General features: G+C 41.9%; 1 protein-coding gene across 4 annotated transcripts in view; it reads right to left on the minus strand.

Annotated features, from left to right (window-relative positions):
* The window catches only part of WLS (Wnt ligand secretion mediator), a 105988-nt gene extending 88237 nt beyond the window's left edge, over positions 1 to 17751 (minus strand). Inside the window, exon 1 of one of the 4 annotated variants that reach the window (XM_067726531.1) lies at positions 17385 to 17750. In XM_067726531.1, coding sequence (XP_067582632.1) covers positions 17385 to 17490 — 106 coding nt within the window. In that variant the 5' untranslated portion in view covers positions 17491 to 17750. Of the gene's footprint in view, positions 1 to 16745; positions 16982 to 17384 lie in introns of those variants that run through there. The other 3 variants (XM_067726528.1, XM_067726529.1, XM_067726532.1) reach the window with 3 other exon arrangements.
* Positions 17752 to 19652: the final 1901 nt, after the last annotated feature.

Genomic DNA, 19652 nt, shown 5'->3' on the forward strand with positions numbered 1-19652 from the left:
AGCTTCCACAACAAATCTCTGACTTCATTCTGATTAGACTAAATTGAGCCATGCGTCCCCTGTGGCTTGGTCACATGTCCATAACTGGAGTCAGAGATGAAGATTCTCCTAAAGCTCATGGTCTGAGAGTGGGAAAGGGGAGGTACCACAAAGGAAATGCAGGATCCTGCTATCAACAGAATTAGGCTGAACCATCCTCCTCCGTAACTCTTCCCTTTTTCCCTAATCTCTAACAAGTTGTATTACAAGGATGATCAACTTTGAAAATAGTATATAAAGGAAGGAAACAACCAGGTAAGTCACAAAAGAGTATAAGTAGCCAATAAGCATATGAAAATAGGTTCACCCTCACCAGTAATCAAAGAAATGTAAATTAAAAGAAAAAATATTCTTGGCACATTAGCAAAATTTTTAAAAATAAAATTAATGCCCAGGGCCCAGGCCAAGATGCAGGGATATGGACACTCCCAGGATTGACTTATGAGGTATATGTGAGGTTATCATTGATCTCGAAGGGCGAGATGGAGATTATCAAAATCTTTAAAAATGGGCATGATTTTTGACCTCAGATAAATTCACAGAAGTGAAATTGCTAAGAAAATAATTAAGGGCATGAATAAAAATTTAACTACAAGGGAGGTTTTCCCAGTAGTGCTATTATATAGCCCCCAAACTGGAAATAACATCAATGTCCAACAGTAGGAGATTAGGTAAACTAATTATGGTAATCCATTCTATGGGCTATCATACCAACACCAAAAATGGCTTTTCAATGCGTATTTGTTGGCATGACTTTAAGGGAGAAAGGCATACCATGGAAGAGTTACTAAGTGGGTGACCATACCACAGCGCCATTTACTAGCTAAAATTACGAAATTAATTTCACTCTCATCTCTAGGTGCTCCCTGGTTCCTTCTTTAAGATTTTCCATAGGGTTCTAAAGACCCAGATCTGCCCAGGGAAAGGTCAAAATATCTGGACACCTTCAACAGGCTAAAATTTGTTGTTCCTTCAAAGAGATATTTTTGACATGTTTGCTTAACAATTGTTTAAGGGAGCAGCTGTGTGTTACATGGGGAAATTAAACATGATGGACCACAGGTGACATGTACTTGTCCTAGAAGATAGCTCAGAAAGTAATGTTTGGTTAATATACAGCAACTTCTGTAAGAAGTAATTCTCTATATTAAAAAACTAAGCTTTTTACAACACTTTATCCTATATCATCAAGTAGCAATTAATCTTCAAATCCTCAGAGTAACTCCACCACAAATAAATCTTACCAAATCAACCCTTCTCAAACAAAACTAACCACAAACCAGCTATTCTCCATTTCTGTTTCCATAACTTTAAAATGTGAATATTCCTGGTGGACTGACCTGTCTCAGAGTGCTGTTATTAAGATCAAATGAGATCATTTCTATGAACGTGCTTTGAAGAAGGATAAAAGCACTATACAAATATGAGGTATTAGGAGTATGAAGTCATCACCTAGGTTTAACATGCACTTAACAAAGCATCTCTGAGTCTATGTCTAGTCTTTGGCTCTGCCTAGCCTTCACATTCTTTTCCTGTAGTCATTTCTGAAAACCAGACGTTGGTCTTCAGAGTTTCTCTGCAACAAAAGGATAGGGCCCTCTCTACTTTCAAATTGGAATAGTGATTATAATAGCATGGTGTTTCTAGCTGTTGAAAGTTAGGTAATTAAATAATGGGGAGAAATGTCAAAGATAATCCAAAAAGCAGACAGACATGCCTGGTTTAGACTGGAGCCTGAAATGGAAAGAGGCAGCAGCATAAATGAGTAGAGGGGTTAAGGGTTTTCATATTATCTCATTCAAGCCACAGCAATTAAAAATCCTAAAAGATGTAAACTTTTGAGAGTGGGAATTCTTTGAGAATTAGCAGCTAATACTAAGAGTAATATTAGTACTACTAAGTACTCTTAGTGCAATATTTTATAGCACTCCAAATATCTTCCCAAAGGAAAGCATTGCTCTAAAAAAACCAAAAAAGTTGTTTCTTGGTAGGGCTGTGCCTCTGTACTATGGACTTTTATAGGGTTTTTTCCTACAGTCTTTTTCCCATTGTGAAGAATGGTAAAAGTTTAAATGAAACATGGATGGGTCAATAATAAGCACACTGAAGTTCTTAAATTCCCTTCTTTTTAAGCCTCCACCCCAATTACATCCCTCCCTTGAGGATATTTACAATCCTCTATGACACATGCTCTGTACCTTCTTGGTTCAAGGAAAACACACCTACAGCATTTCAAATTAACTACTGACCCTTACTCTCACACTATAAACAAACCCTTTTCAAAATCTCAATTGCATTGTGTCCACATTGATTAAAGCTTGAAGCCTGGTGACCTCATGTGGTGTTAACTTCTCCCATGCACCAACAGCATTCTGCCTTTCTACTCAATTACCCCCTTTGGTGCCAGAGGATCGCTACCCAATGAACATACACAATGGACTTCTGCTTCATTACACTAACCAACAGCAGGATAGAAATAAGCAGAAGAGGAATAAACAAGCTAATTTATCATGAGGACAGAGCAAGCTTTCACCAGTCTCGCCATGGAAAACTTCAGTGGTTAACAGGAATATCAATAGTCTGGGGGTGATGTTTATGATCTTACAGATTGCAGACACAGCCAAATAGACGCTGGTGATTAAAGAATTTTGCAGATTAGCAGGTGTGAACACATGCACACAAAAACCATGCCTTAAAACTCTGGGCTCCTACATAAAACCAACTGAATAATTATTTGGGAAAGCACAACCCAGGGCTTTGGATAATGTGGACTGACACCCTGGTAATTTGCCCCAAGTGTTCGACCTAACTGTGGGGTCCCTCTTATTCATCTTTGACGAGGTGGTCAGGAGGGACCCAGCCTCTTTGTGAGAGGGGTCTGGATACCCCCCTCCCTTCATTAGGCATGGCAAGGGCACAGTGGCTGATTGAATTAACAACTTTGGAGGGCTTCGGTCCCAGTTCCCAGACATTAGCACCATCATCCAGAACAAATTAAAAGTCTCACAGCAATTAAGCAGATTTTGAAAATGAATTTCCCATGGTTCAATGGTTCAACAAGCAATCTTGAGTTAAGTATGAGAGAAGAGTTTTAGAAGGAGAGGAGGAACTGACTGCTGAATTTCCAAAGAAAACACATAATTGGTAGAGGCATAAACAATAAACGTCTGAGCCTCTGCTAACTAGGCTTTTACATTTCTTTTATATAAAATTGGAAATAGTCACAGAAGTGTGAAAAAATAAAAAATTAACACAGAATTGTATTAAAATGGTGCATTTTTGGAGGATTTTTTTTCTTTGCTTTTAATTCCTTTAATATCATTGTGTTCTTGCTTAAAAACAAATAAGATTAGGAGGGGACAAAAATGCATGTTTATAGTCACTAGATTATAATTTCACACAAGCAATCTAAACCCAACTCTAGAGCCACCTACATCTCCCTGAACCATTGTGTCCAGGGTCGGAACAGGCAGAAAACCTTTTATGTCAGCTCCCAAAGGACTCTGGGTGATTTAACACTGGGAAATCATTCTTGGGTTAAAAGAATAAGACTAATAATAAAATAACATGTAGCATATTCTATGTGGTTACAATTTGCAAGTTACTGTACACACACTTTTCATTTCACAGATTATTTCATTTAATCCTCACAGCAATGTCACAAGGGCTACCACTCCCATTTTACCCAAGAGGTAGATGAGGAAACTCTGGCTCTGAGTTTAAATCATTTGTTCAAGGCCACCTAGCCACCAAGGGGTAGAGCCAGGATTTCTATCCAGTCCTTCTGAACGCAACACTCTTGCTTATATTTAGAATAGCAAACTTCCATTTCCGCTGTGGTTTTACCTAGCCTTTAGAGCAGTGGATAGGTTCATAGCGTGTACACACACACACACACACACGTCATTATTTTAGAGGGAAGGCCTGCATGATGATGTGATGACCCAGCCAAGGAGGAATTCCTGTCGCCTCTTTCAAGCCCATTTTCTCTCCATCACCACCGCCTCCTCTCCCCTGACTCTTGTGTCAGCTCTGTGTCCCCTCCCCAATGCTTCCACCTCTAGCTGGAAGGTCTGGCTAAGAGGAGTCCAAGTCCAGCTTTTGCATAGCTTTCTCCTTGGTTTTTGCTTTCTTCCCTTTCAGTGTACATCTGCTTCTTAAACCTCTGTTCCCACCTTTCCACCTGGCTCTACTGGAAAGTCAGCAGGCCCAGGCTCCTCTTTGCCTGCAGGCACCTATTCCACACAGCATGTTTCAGTACAGTTCAGGAACCTGGAAGAACGTGTGGATGAATTCATTCCCACCCACCAGACCAACAAGCTGAACACAATGGGATGCAGAGGTGGTTATTTGAATGTCTTATGCTTTCTTGTCAAGGGCAGTTATAAAAGCTGACATCACAAATACATTACTGATCTCTAACAAGAACCATAAATACATCTGCAAAACTCTTAGAAGCGAAACTCTGAAAGATGAATTTTCCATCTTTAAAAGTTTATAGAAAATTAAGCAAATTATGTGAGCTTCTTAAAGAAGCCCCTAAAAAACAGCTCTCAGGGAGCAGAAGAAACACACTTACTTCTTAAAGATAATAAATCACAAAATTCCATTATGGTTCCACATTCCCATTGGAATATTCAAGATTCATGTACTAGGGTGTGTTCCTTTTTCCCAGCAGACTTTATCAGCTAGTATGGATAACCACAGTCAATTTGCTGCCTTTATGGCCAAATAAAGACCGAATACATAAATCAGACCTAGTAGTAATCACTGCAACACTAGGCATAGGTAATGAAACACTCCCCTAGCAGTCAGGAAACTTGGTTCAAATCTTCTTTCATTGCAATTTCTCTGAGCTTTAGTTTCTATTATACAACATAACAAGAAAAGGTCCCTTCCCAAAACTCCTCAAACTTACAATTTTATAAATCTAATCATATAAACCATGAAGGTGACATAATCTTTTAAGTTCAAGTAAGTAATAAGAAACCTGTCCTCATTTAAATTATAAAAGAATAGCCCAGAATAGAGTGTTAGAAATTTTAGGGCTGACCTTAAAGTTGAAGCATTTTAGCTACCCCTGCAACAGGTCCAAAATGCAAGGCATTTATCTATTTCTTCAAAAAGTATTACTGAACACCTACACTGCACTACCCTGTGGTAACCACTGGAGATAAAGATGAGCACATTAGACCATTCTTGCTCTCATGTAGCTTATAGTCTTACAGGGATTATATTTTAACTTTATTTTTCTTTATAATTCCTTATAATACAGTGTGATAACTCTAGCTAAGGTTTCAGAAGTAGTTAATATTTTATAAAAGATCATTTCTTTCCTTGAAGCTTGACTTTCAAAGGTCTTTGTCATTTATATTATATCTAGAAGCAAAAACATTTCCCAGTGGATGATGACTTCAATTTTATAATGTAAAACAGAACAACTGGGATTTGCTATGCAGCAAGCATGGATGGAATCTCTCTTCCACATATAGAGTGGTATTCATTTAAAAGCCAAGCTACCTGGGCTATATATGCTATAAAGAGCGGTGAATACTGGCAAGCATTTTAAAAGGCAAAATTTAAGATTCAAGTTAAACCCTGGTGAAAACTATCACTAACTGGATCAAAAAGTAAGTTAACTGCTCTAATTCACCAAATGTGTGGATGACATGCTTCTTGAACTGCTGGCTTGCATGGATTACGCTTAATGGGAAGGCTATGAAGCAGGGTTGCTGGGTTTCTAATTTTATGTAATTCACTAAGAGGCAGAAATAAGCTGCCATGAGCCTAACTAGACATGGGATGACTCAAAAAAATCCTTAAAAAGTTAATTAGTGACGACTCCTAATTCAGGGAAATGTCTCACATACATTGATGGATCTAGCACATACGCACAGGTAACTTATGTTCAGACGAGGAAACTGAGGCTGGCTCATAGAATGTAAATGGTTTGTCCAAGTCTGATAACAAACCGGATCACACCCATCGATCAACCCAAAACCCGCATACCAGCAGTTAGAAATCTGATCACTTTAAATCAGTAAGTCTATCATTTGAACAGAAACATCATATGGAAAACCCTGAGCCAACACCATGTTGTTTTGCAGTGTGACAATTTCCTAGGAATCTTATAAGAAGCGCAAGTCATTAAAGGCAACTTCCAAATTCCTGTAACGTCACTGCTTAGCTGGGAGAGTTACTCTAACGTGAGATGCACAGAGTTGTCGGCTTCCCTAGACAGAGCTGGTATCAGTACCTAACCACATCCTGACCTGGAAATGTTGTCTTCTCAAATATATACTAGTGCTGATTTTGTTCAAATCCCAAGCCTACTGCTCATCCCTCCCCCAAACTATATTTTCTCTCTTTGTCTTTTTTTTTTTTTTTTTTTTTTTTTTTTTTTTTTTTTGCGGTACGCGGGCCTCTCACTGTTGTGGCCTCTCCCGTTGCGGAGCACAGGCTCCGGACGCGCAGCCTCCGGACGCGCAGGCCCAACGGCCACGGCTCACGGGCCCAGCCGCTCCGCGGCATGTGGGATCTTCCCGGACCGGGGCACGAACCCATTTCCCCTGCATCGGCAGGCGGACTCTCAACCACTGCGCCACCAGGGAAGCCCTCTTTGTCTTTTTTAACAGGTAGGTGGGGTAGAGAAGCGACATGAGAGAATTCTCCCAATCTCTAGAAAAAACTAAGATGCTAACTGAAAGGGGACCTTAGCATACTTTAAGTTTAAAAATCTTAGGCATCTACAAATTATTCTGTTTCTTTCGCTTTCATCAACTATTATCCAGAAACACCACATTCTCATAGAGCATAACTCTGTTCCATTTGGGCATGTTCAAAGAACGATGCCGGCTGAGGATTTAACACAGGCTGGCTCGTGAACATGCAAACACTGTACAGTTAGGAGACTGGGTGACTGAACGTATGTCCAAGGCCCTGGAGTTGCCTGTCACAAGCCCCTCCCCACCTCACCCACTGCCACCTCACAATTCAGAAGAAGCTGATCCCTTCTAAGTACAGATGTGTTCTTTAAGTGACAGCAAGGCCCCTGGTGCAGTCTCTTTCCAAAGCCTCAGTAAAAATCTTATCTACAACTTCCTTTTGCCCAGGCACGCAGGGGCTGAACTCAGAGCCCATTTCACACAAGCCAGAACTAGCTCAACAGAGCAGAGCAAAGAAAGGAATGTGGGGATGTGTCTTTTCTACATTTGAGGCATTTCGTTCTCAGGTGAGTTCTAACCTAAATGACAGCAGATAAAATATATAAGAACCCGGAGTAAAGGGAACAGAAAAAAGGCTTGATCTGCCTTGAGAGAGGGCTGGGTTTCACAAATATGGATGCCAACTTTTTGGTTGGGATCACCTGAAGGCAAGCATGTTAAAGAGAGAATTAAAAGAAAAAAAAATTCATCACAGCTAAATCAGAGGACGCAGAAAAACAGTGCTTTGTGACTCTGCTTAGTTTCAGTAAAAATAAAAGAAGTAGAAGAATCTACCCTGTAATATTGGCAGCTCTGAAATCACAAAAATATGCTTGTCAGACACAACTGCATAAGGCCTTCAACATTCTAAGCCCTGTTTCGGCAATTTGAATTTTCTACTTGCCATTACCTTCAGAGTGAAGAAATGGCAGACACAAAGGATGAGCAACTTTGTTGTTTCTTCTGTATGTAAAACAGACCCAGAAAATACAGGGCATGTCACTTCTCCTAAACTCACTACAACTTCAGAATTATGCCTGCCACAAACATCTCCTGAAAGCACAAAAGTTAGTCACAGACGTTTAGACAAGGAAGCTTTAGACTGACGAAGTCTTTAAACATGTGGATGTATGTCACTTTTGGTTGGATTGGTAAGGACCATAGTGCACAGTTTTAAGTTTTAAATTTACATTTTCTCAAGCAGGAGAAAGGGGATGTACCGCCCGCTCAGCAAACAAGGAAGAAATTTAGCTTTATTTTTGTTTTTTATTATTATGTGGTATTCTTTAGAATACACATAGAACAGCTTAACACTCCATATAATCCCATTGCTTCATCAGAAATTAGCTAAGAACATTAAGTACACAAAGGCAAGCAGAAGACAGTAAAGTTTATTGCTACTTTGTTTTCAAGTAACAGGAAAGTCAATAGAGCTTTAAGAACCACAAGTTGGGAATTTTCTGCACATTAACTATACGACGGAAATCAGATGATCTTCACGCTGAAACGCAGAAAGAGATATATGCTTGGAGGGCTGACTGGCATTAGAACCTGAGTCTAAACCAAGGCTCTGCCTCTAATTGTGTAAACTGAGCCCCTTCCCTTTCTTGGGACTCGGAGGTAGGACAAGACGGTCTCCAAGGCCCTTTCATCTTTACAATTTAATAGCAACAAGCTTCACAGCTTCCATTCAGGCCAGATACCACCAAAGGGGACAGACACAGTGGATCCAAAAAGCTGCACTCATGGCAAGTGATAAGATCACAAAGCTTTAGAGTGGAATCAATTAACATACCCCAGCCTATAATGTAATGATGCCACTGGAGGGGGAAGGGGTGCTACTGCTAGGTGTGAAATGACTTGCCTATATCCAGAGACCCCAGAACCCGGGGCATGCTCCCTTTCTCTTCCTGTGTCTTCATGGTACCTACCGCACATCTACATCTCTCTGCTGCCAGTGAGTTTCTGTGGCAAATTGTCCCAACTGCTGTAGACTTAGAAAATGGCATAACCAAGCTCTATTAAAATTGCCTATAAAGCAAAAGTAGTTAACCTGGAACAAAATGTGCATGCTTTAGGACAATGATTTAGACTCACGTTCTTTTTAGCTAGTTATCTGCAACAATATTAATATCTACCATTTGGGGAAGGCTCATTCTGAGACATACAGTTATAATGGGAATTCATGTTAGAAAGCAGGATGACCTCTCTGGGCACCTTCAAACCCAAAATGAGTAATGCTTTGGGTCAATCCACTTCCCTCTGCCTAAACAGATCCATGAATCTGGAGGTGTTTGACAAAGTGGTGGTGACTCAAGAAAGAAAAAGAATAGAAAATAAATGACATCAAGGCTAAATTCTTCCAGATCTAAGAGCAGAGAGGTACAGAGAAAGAAAAGTAGGAGAAACAGATACAAGTTAAGCAGATGGTTTCAGCAAAATGTCCTCTGGGAATCAGATCTCTGGTGGGCCTGGCTCAATGAGAAACCCAAAGGGTGCCTTATCCTCATGATAGTGGATTCCTCACTACAGTCATCCATGAAATAGGAGGCCTCTGCCCCACAGCACAGTTGAGGGGGAGAACCAAGGAGCTTTTGTGACTTATTTGCGATCACGGAGACCACAGATCGTCTGCAGAGTTACAGCCAAGTTCCTCTCCACTACATGATGCTGCCCTGAGACCAGGCACTCTCTCCCTGGGAGGGGCTCAGTCCAAAACTGAAAGCAGCAGATAACTGGCCCCCAACCAGCTCCCATGAGCTTAACCTCCTTAATCTGGGGCTTGAAAAAAAAAAAAACTGAACCAATCATTTACAGACCAGTTACCTTCTACATGAAGAAAAATCATCATGCCTTGCCGAAACAAATGTAATAACTTGGCATCTTCTTTCAATTTCTTCTGCTTTCTTAGAAATGTGTGTTTATGGATAAAGCCTCTTAGTTAACCCAGGGAATTAACTAGAAGATTAAGAAGGCCTTATAATTCCTGTGGGCCAGTGAAGAAAGAACACCCTTTACCAGGGAATATTAAAAGAATAGAGTAGAAAAGAAAAAGAGGGAGCAGAAATTGCACTTGAAGGCCCAGGATTTAAACAGGCAAGTAGAGAGAAACACTAGCTCAGCTTGGGAGGAGTGGGTGACATAGGAAGTAGATTTTGGAAATCCAGGCATAAGTTATGTCCCAAAGAGACGTTCTCATATGTTTATAGGGGCCTTAATTTTCCTTTCCTGAATCCACATTCTACTCCTATCTCCCTTCTCCCCACCCACATTCCCCTCTCTTGTATTTAACAGCTATATTCAGGACCTATTGTGTATACTAAGTCTAGCTGGCATTCAGGTCGAAGCAACTCTTTGACAAGTTTTCAATTACAACTCTCAGTTACTCTTTGCTGTGTGTAATAATTTCTTTTGGTGGTGGGGGGGAGCTGGGGTGTAATTTCCTCAGGTTTAGCCCTCTTCAGCATGGCCTGCAAGCACTGGCCAACACTTACAATAGCTGGTGAAGGAGGTTAATATATTTTAGGAATTGGGATCATTTGTATAGGAAGTAACTAGGTCAGTGAATAGTACCCAGGCAGTGATGGGAGTATGTGGTCTGGGAAAGGCGTAGAAGCAGAAAAAGCTAGTCTGAGCTTTCATCTTCTATTGAATCTGTGTAGAATGTTTCATCACACTTGACTCTTTGTTTCCCATAGAAATTGAAGGAACAATAGGAGGAGAGTGGCATTAGACTTGAGAGCATGGCTTGATTCAGTTCAGGATCATGGGCTTGAATGCCAGCCCTCTTATTTACCATCTCTGTTAACTCTGAAAAGTTCCTTAAGTGAGCCTCACGTTCATCTGAAAACTGGAGAAAGTACCTGCTCCTCTAAGTTGTTATGTTCATTAAGTGAATCAATACATGTAAAATGTTTTCCATAGTCACCCAATAAATCTTCAAAACAGCAACAAATCATAATTAGCCAAATCCCTCACTACTGGTCAGATGACACTCTGATTATTGCTTTCACTCCTCAACAAAATTTAATTATGGGTGGAACATGGTAGGGTGGGAGGGATGGAGGGGAGGGAGAGGTAGTGCTAAAGGGCTAAAGAACCTTAGGATTTCTGTATTCTAAAACATATGAGTTGCTCTTTTCTGTTATTTATCAATTCTTTTTGATTAGCCCTATTATGAAAAGGGAAAAACGCAAAACATTTCATCATCAAGTTTGAGAACTTCAGTGCCTCAAGCTCCTCCTCTCCACTCCCATCCCCATCCAGGCACTTTTTCTGGGAACCATACACATCTGGCACACTTGTCTATTCTATTGTGCCACCGCTACAACACCTCAGAGAAAACAGAAGACAAATGAAATAGACATGATCTTTTCACGTCTTGATGCTCTCTGTCTCCCTTCATCTCTTAGAGTCTCTATCAAAACTGAGGGTAGTAAATCTCTCAATAGAGAAAATCCATCAACATTTTTTCCAATGGGACATGTACCTATTCACAGCGTCAGCATGGAAGCCTCCGGTGTGAAATGCCCTCATTATTATGCATGGTGTCTATATAAACAAAAATTATCCTTTGGGGAAACTGAATTTTCAACTTTCAGTAAGAGGCTCTTCTTTCAGCTGCTCTCACTGCCAATCCACACTCTCTAAAAAACCTCTCCAACCTCAGTTGATTTCTTCTCTCCTCTTCCTTTGAAAAAGTCCAGACTTATATAACTGTATAAATATGTTAAAACCACTAACTAGAGAAAATAAAATTGAGTAATCTTCCTTAAGGTAGCAGAACTCAAACACTTTGTGGCTAATGAACTTGGCTGCTCAGCCAGTTGGATTATTCATAGAATTATGGGTACTGGTTAGAACCTGTAAGAAATTGGTTGGACTGGCATATATAGACTTCTCAGAAGTTGTCCTCCCTTAGCTGGGTCAAGGCTCTGCTTTATTAAGTACAGCTGGACTCCATTTCACTTATCATCAGATTTGATACTTTTTCTTTTAACATGTTACCTGTTGGTTAGAAATGAGAAATTAGTTGCATTTACAGTGTTACTTATCATGTCTGTCTACATTCAAACCATTTCTATTCAGCCCTAGAAGGCAAGGCTTTGGGAAGTGGGGTCAGGAGCACCTAATGGTTGATAATTCTGGATTGACTGGAATCCAATCCGAGTTTTGACCCTGACTAGCTAGGTAATCTTGAGCAATTTTTCTAGAACTTTCTGTACCTCAGTTTACTTATACGTAAAATGGGTACAACAGTACCAATGTGGCAAGGCTTTGCATGAATCAAATTAAACAAAGTCTGGCACACAGTACATATTTAACACATGTTTAGTATTATTTATATTGTTATATTAATATGTTAAGATGAAATACTAATATAACTATTTGATGACATAATTAACAGGGCTTCTCATTTCACATGTTCTCAAATTCCCAGTAAATGAGTGAGAATTATCATGATCTTGAAAACCTCATCATAAGAAATCTTTAGCTAGTGAACTTGGATTAAGAGGGACTCTTTTCTACCTCTGGCTCCCCGAGGTTACTCAGGCTTCAAGTCCCCTCTTTCCTAAGCCCTAGTCAGCATTGTAGCACTATGCTGGGTACACATTAGGCTCTAATCAATATTTTGCACAGTAGGTAGGTAACATACATGAGCTCTAAGCTAAGGACTTTCACACAATTCCAAATTCTAAATCTCCATAGAAACACCTTTATGGGGAAGATAAGGTAAGAATCTTTCCTCAGTCTACATGGATTAAAAAAAAAAATTTTTTTTAAGGCTGCATTATTGCAAAATGTCAACTAGCTAGGAAAGGCTTTGAGTCTAGATCTGGGTTCCAGGCAGGGGACTTGAAAACCTTACAAAGCCACACTATTATCTCAAGGAAATGTTTCTCACTTTGAACAGGGAAAAGGGAAAGTTCCAACAGAAGCCTAGACAGGCTGTACTGAATGATTAGATGAAAGCATGATTAGAGACTGTTAGCACTAGCATGACTTTGTTGCAATAACCAACATGATGGCTTAGATAGTTTTTTAAAAGTCAAATAATGCAATTTCAATTACAAAAAATTTCCCACTCTTTACAAAAGAAATTTTGAGGTTGCACAGTACTTCTACGAACCGTATTAGATACTGATAGTTAACAAAGAAAAAAATGACATGGTTTAGTCAGATATGAAATTTTACAAAATAAGAATCAAATACAGAAAACTGTGGAGTAACATCAACCAAAAGCAAGTTCATTAGTTCTTTTCTCAACAGATACCCAAACACTGCAGGACTGCCAAGTACTGCATTATTAATATATGTTAAAATGTAATAAATACCACAACGAGTTTAAAACCTAATATATTGAGAAGCAAACACTTATATACTCTGCATAACTGTAATTTTATTAAATTTCTTAAAATCCTGCCCCTTTCAAATAAGTGATAGTAGCAGAAACAAAAACTCTTCATATGAATGGACCACAATCAAAACCACCCATAGTTTCCATTCAAACAATAATAGCCCAATAATACGGCTATATCATTGAAAAGCAGTAGATAAGTCCATGCTAAAATTGAGAAAACTGATTATACGTGTGTATATGTATGTGTATTATACATGTATACACACATATAATATTCTCAGCAATAAAAAACAAGAAAAGGCTGCTAACATACTAAGCCTTTGAAAGAAAGCAATCCTTCCTAAAATAATAATAATGGGCAATTTGTTGATACTTATTTGGGTTTAAGTTTGGAATATTCTAATTTACGGGTATGCTTAAAACAATGCAATAATTTTCTATTCATCCAACCCTGATCTTTATACTCTTACCAGTTTTAGAACAGGTGGGAACGGTGACCTGCTTTTCCAACCATTATATCTCCCAGACATGACTAATTTGAAGCTGAGCAAATTGCACATAATAGGCCAGGGAATCAAGTTCATGATTTTTAGTCGGCTGCACTGTTGTTTCAGCACACATGGTCTCCTTCCCCTCCCCCCTTCCACCACCCCTGCAGCTGCTTCTCCATGAACTAAACTCACCAAACGTGAAATCAAAGGAAAATTATTTTTTTAATTTTCTGCAGGCTTATTTTTAAGGAGGCTAAAGATTAAGCTATATCTCTAAAAATATTTTCTTTTCCTTCAGGGGTTCTTAAATTTTTAAATGAATTCTAAATACAAAATAAGTTAGCCACTTAAGAAACCTTCTCAATACATAAGAAAACAATCAGATGCATGATTTTATAATGACTCAAAGTTTTTACAAAAGCATGGCATAATTCATTGAATTCTTAAGTACCCCAAATTCTACCACATAAGATATTGCTTTCCAGAGACTTCTTGAAAAATCCCATTAAAGGCTTAGCAGTATACAGACCCTGGCACAAAACAAACAAACAAAACAAGCACAAAAAAAAACACAAAAAAAACCTTGGTTCTAAGAAGGCTGTTGGAGCAGGGGAGGATTTAAGCTGACTAAACCAAAACCCAATCCCTCTTATTTCCTTTTTACCTAGTGTTTAAATTTTTCCCCATCAATTCTAGAAGGCTACAACCAAACACCAGCCTGAATGCCACATAAAACTTAAGCACTGAAAAATTCATACAATTTCACAACTGAAAGGAATCTCAAACTCATCAACCTACCAATGAGGAGACTGAAGCCTGTTGGTTAACTGAAAAACTGCCTGTCACCTTGGGTGCATGGTTTGTCATTATTGTTCGGGGGTGGTGGTTGATTGTTTTTGTTTTGCCTCTGCGTGGAGTACTTACACCCTTACCATCAGGAGCTTTGCCATTCGGATCCTCCCCTTTCTAGGCTGTCATGTTTCCTTTCATCTAGAACAACAGTGATCAAAAAGGAACATTATATACCGAGGCCAATTCAAAGTGAAGATTTCACTTTCTCACTTGGCCTCTGTTGATGAATTAGAAAGACACTGCACACCCAAGACACCGGACTTCCTACGCATCAATAGGGTTGAGCAGTGAAGAAGTTCTCTTCTCACTGCGGAGCATGGAAGAGGAGGTTTCTGGACTTAGACTTTCCAGCCTACACACTTCTTCTTCAGCTACTGATTCCACTCACTCACTTTCTTGAAGTTCCATCCTTTGCTTAGTTTCACCTGCTTTCCAGTTTAGGGAAGTTTAGAGGGAAAACATATCACTTACCTTTTGTTGATATTTATTTCCCATGTTTGGGTCTTATAGCATACCTAAGTTCTTAGATTTGTTTAACAGAAAAAAAAATTACTCTATAACTGGTTGAGGTAAAGGCTAAGCCACTATTCAAGTGTTGCGGTGAAACGGATCTGATCTTTTCAGCCTTCAGGCCAGAACTAGGGACACAGCCTTGGCAACTGAGGAAGGAGGAGAGGTAAGAGGTCAACGTACACAACAATTTCCCCCAAGAAGTGTTATACAGAGGTAGTTTTCTTTTTCAAGTAAAGATGGAATTAAATCAGTTGATTTACTGAGGGGAATCGAGACCTATCACTAACTTTTTGAGATTGTTATCAGATACGGTCACTAATCAAGTTCTCAGGGAAAAACAACCCTTGGCACCACTTACTCCAAACAAACCCCTCTTTGAACATACAACTGTTCTGATCCTATGGAAACTCCAATGTCCAGCAGCCATTCACCAGTGCCCTTGGACCTTCTCCACAGTACTAAGATTCCAGAAATTATGCTAGTTCCAGAAGTGCCCTAAGAAACCCACAACAGTGGATAACGGGCGAGATCAACTTTAGAAAAAGAAACACACACCAACAAATACCAGGGAACTATGTGTAATGGTTCACTGCTTGTGCAAAAACCTCAAAGAGGATGAAGGTCAGACAGGGATAATAGGCCAATTTAATTCTGAAAGCACAAGGTGCAAGAAATTTTAATTATGGTCTGCCACTGAAATCACACAAGATCCAATGGCATCTAACTGCAACTGCTCATCAAGGGAGACAAGAGGTGTAATTGTAACCGCTGCATAATCACCGTGAGGGCACAGAGAAGGCTGCCTTCAGCTCCCAGTAGAGAATGTATTAAGAGCCTCGAAAAATCCAATACAGGGAAACATGGAGATTGCACGTAGCTAAACAGGAGCTCCTAACGGGAGGGGTGGGAGGGAGGGTTCCAGGAATAAAAAGATTAAGCTGTTTGACCCAAATTGAGGATATGAGCTTGGAAAACTCCGAACCTCCTTCTGCTTTGTGGATACACACACAGCGAAAGGCACGATCTCCTCCAGAAATTTCTCTCCTTGGTGAAGGTTCACCCACTCTCCTTTGTTTAAACAATTAGCTTGGATGTTACGGTGATTTACAAAACCAGACTCCCTTTCATTTGTTCCCATCAAACCCAAGTCTGGAGACAAAACGCCAGGCACAGGACTTGAGGTGCCCAAGCCTGTGCAGCTCTCACGACCACGACGACACCCGCGCCGCGCGGGCTCCGGAAGAGGGACGCGCGCAGAAAGCCCCTCCGTAGACTCTCCACTCCGCAAAGTTTTACAGATCTGCGAAATACGGAAGCCAAGCCTCCCATCCGCACCCGTGGCGAAGTTGGCGCTGAAGTTTGCGCCGGGACGTCCTAAATCTCGAGGGTAAGGGGAAAGCGAGTGTGCGGAGAGGCGGGAGGATGGATGGAGATGGAGACACGGCGAGAAGAAGGGAGTATTTTTGAGTGGAAGATCCGTGAAACCATCTTCTTCACCCGGAAGCGTGTTTGGCTCGAGAGGTCCGGGCGGTGCACGCCAGGGGAGGTCTCCCGGGGGGGGAGCTGTCACCTGCGGGGGGCTGCGGCGGGGGCGCAGGCCGCCCTCCTAGGCGCCAAGGCAGGACCCGGGGCTCCCGACTCACCGGCTCTCGGAGCTCTAAGAAGTGGGGGAGGGGAGATTCGCGAGAGGGCGGGAGGCCAAAAGCAACACCTTTCCGATACGCCTTTCCCCTCCGACCTCTCCAACTTCCCGCAGCGCCATCCAAGGACTCTCTCCCACCGTACCTCACCCCATCCAGGCTCCGGGCCAAGGCTCGGACCTTGCGGACGGCCACGGCGGGGCGTGGGATGGGAGTGCGACGAGGAAGCTGAGGGCACGAAGGTCAGGACCCGAAATGCAAACTCTCAGCCCCCAGCTGAGACAACCCAAAGCGTTTACACATGCAGAGATCACAGCCCTGTAACAGGGCTCTCTGGGTTTGCGCCGGGCGCAGTTCTCTGACTCTTCAGTTGTTCCTAATAAAGTCGATTACGTTGCCCTCCGGGAGCTGATTGGGAGGGAAGCGAGAGGAAAAGGGGGGGAACGCGGGAAAAAGCGGGGGGAGCGGCAATCAACTTTGTAACCCAGCGCTTCCTCGCGCGATCCGTCGCCATGCTTAAGATTCCCACCCCCGCTACCCCCCTCCTTCCTTTCAAGTGGATACTGAAACTAGGCCAAAACTTTTCCCCCTCCTTTTCTCTTAGCCACTAGACTGGATTGTGCCCCACGGAGCCCCATGGAGCTCTGCTTTCTTAAGCACAATAGCCGGACTAATTAGATCATAGAAGCAAGGCAGTGATACTGTAACAAGTAGCCGAAGAGGCAAAGAGGGAAGGGGCCCGAAAAGAGAGAAAGGGGGAAAAGTTTGCAGCTCTCGCACTTACCAATCAAGCCTCCCACCAGAAAGGCGATGATTTGGAACAGGAGCAGAATCCCACCAACAATGCACAGCTTCTTGGTGCTCATGTTTTCTATAATTGCCCCAGCCATTTTTGCGCCCCCCTTTTTCTTTTCTCCTTGAAATAAATGTTTTAGGGTGTGCTTTTTGCTCCCTTTCCTCTCACGCTCCCTTCTCCCTCGCCTCCTTTCTGGGCGCTGCAAAACTTCAGGGGTGCGGGAGCGCGGCGAGGATGGGACCGGGACGGAAGACGCCCGCACGGATTCCCCCGACACAGCCGGCTCGGGCTCCCCCAATGCCAGGAGCTGTGATTGTGGCCGCTCCGCCGCCTGTGGACGCTTAAAGGAGCAGGGAAGCGGATCACATGACGCCGCCTCCCTCCCTTTCTTCCTCCCTCCCTCTCGCGCTTCCTCCCTCCCTCCCTACCTCCCGCTCTTCCACTCCCTCTTGCCCGCCAGTGCGGGGCTCCGAGCTCTGGCGGGTGCTGGTGTCCCGCTCCCGGGTCTGGAAGGCAACCTGTCCCGCCCGGGGCTCGTGTCGTTTGGGGGTTGATGTTGTTCTTTACTGGGTTCCCCCTACTCCGCTTCCCACACGTTTCCTCTTCTGGTGCGAGATTTAAATCCCCCGTGGGCAGCTCGGCAGACCTTTAACTTACGCCTTGACTTTAGGAAATGGTCCCCACCCCCAACTGCTAGAACTCTCTTTAGGAAAGAGGAGGAGAATCTTTTAAAGGGACCCAATAGATGCTTAGGTCAAAGCACGGAGATGCGGAATAAAGTCTCAGCTGGGCTTCCTTCTGCCTGATCCCAGCCTCGTTATTAGGCAAATAGCCAGCTAAATCCCCCCACTGCACCCCTTGGGGAACCCTGCGCTCCAGCCAGATCAGGCCACTGTTCATTACCACATTATCCCCCCACTCCATAGGTTTCCAGAGCCTTAACCCTGGCTCTTGCCTTGAAAGAAAATATATTCTACCCCATCGGAGTTTTAAACCTCATTTAAAAACCAGCTCGCCTGAAAAATCTTTCTTACTTTCTAATCACCTCCTTTTAATATCTCCGGACATTAAGCCCCTACAATTCCTGTGTTTACATTCTTACCTCCTATTGCAAGGACTTGTGTGTACACGTTTGTCTCCACCATTCAGCTGTAAACTCCTGGGGGATAGGGACCGAGTGCTCTTCATCTTTGTACCCCCCGTGGTGCTTAACAAAATTCTAGCTCTAGTAGGTCCTCTGTAAAGTTTTGTGGAATGAATAAATAAGTGAATGTGAAAGCAAGCCCACGGTGTGCATTTCAAAAGCCTGAGACCTTATTTGCCTTAGAGGGAACACATATTAAGTTACAATGTTTGTCCTCTCTTTGTAAGGGTATATTTATATTTATGCTTAACTTCCAGGGGGAAAGGTAAGTGGGACTCTAGAGATTTCCTGCTCCATCAAGTCTAAATTCCTGGGCCTGGCTGTTCCACGTTACATAAACTAGCCACTTGGCCAGTATAGCTCACATTGCCCAACAGACCCTTGGTTTGGTAACACCCTATTCTCACACATACACAGTTTCCACCACCCACCACCCCTTACTTGCCTGGTTTCTTGTCCCTCGCCTCCACCTACACCCTCTTCATGCCAAGGGAATATCCCAAGTCCTGTCTCCTCCTCTACTCTGTTCCTGATTTCTCAGTGCCCTTATAGAAGATGCCATGCAGGTTACACTTAATAGAAGTAGTCAATTCTAATCTCCAGCTAGACCAGGAACTCCTTAAGGACAGGTGCCAAACCATACATATATAAAATTCCATCTCCTTGGAGTCTAACAGTTTTTAACAGTTCTGAGGATACAGTTGCTATTTATTTATTCTTTCCTTTAACCCTTTAACCAATAGGCATATATTGCGCCCATAACTTGTCCCAAGTTTTCTTTTCTAAGTACTTGAGGATACCAAGATGTGAAGACACTTGCCCTTGACCTGGAGGAGCCCCAGACTAGCTGTTATTCACTGAATAGTGATTAACCGTCTTTACTTTAAAGAACAGCAGATCAAATGGCAAATGGTCAAAAACAGACAGAATTGTTGTGAACAATAGCGGTCAACACTTTGGTACCCAAACATAGATAGACCAGCGTAGGTTATTTTTGCATTCCTTCTTTACCTGTTCAGAATCTTACATCATTTTTTTTTCCCTGTCAGAATTGGTTCCAGAGCATCATAAAAAGAAGTAAGAATGTCCTTCTCACCTTACTGCTAGTCAAC

The sequence above is a fragment of the Pseudorca crassidens genome, chromosome 2, assembly GCF_039906515.1.
Source record: "Pseudorca crassidens isolate mPseCra1 chromosome 2, mPseCra1.hap1, whole genome shotgun sequence".
NCBI lineage: Eukaryota > Metazoa > Chordata > Mammalia > Artiodactyla > Delphinidae > Pseudorca > Pseudorca crassidens.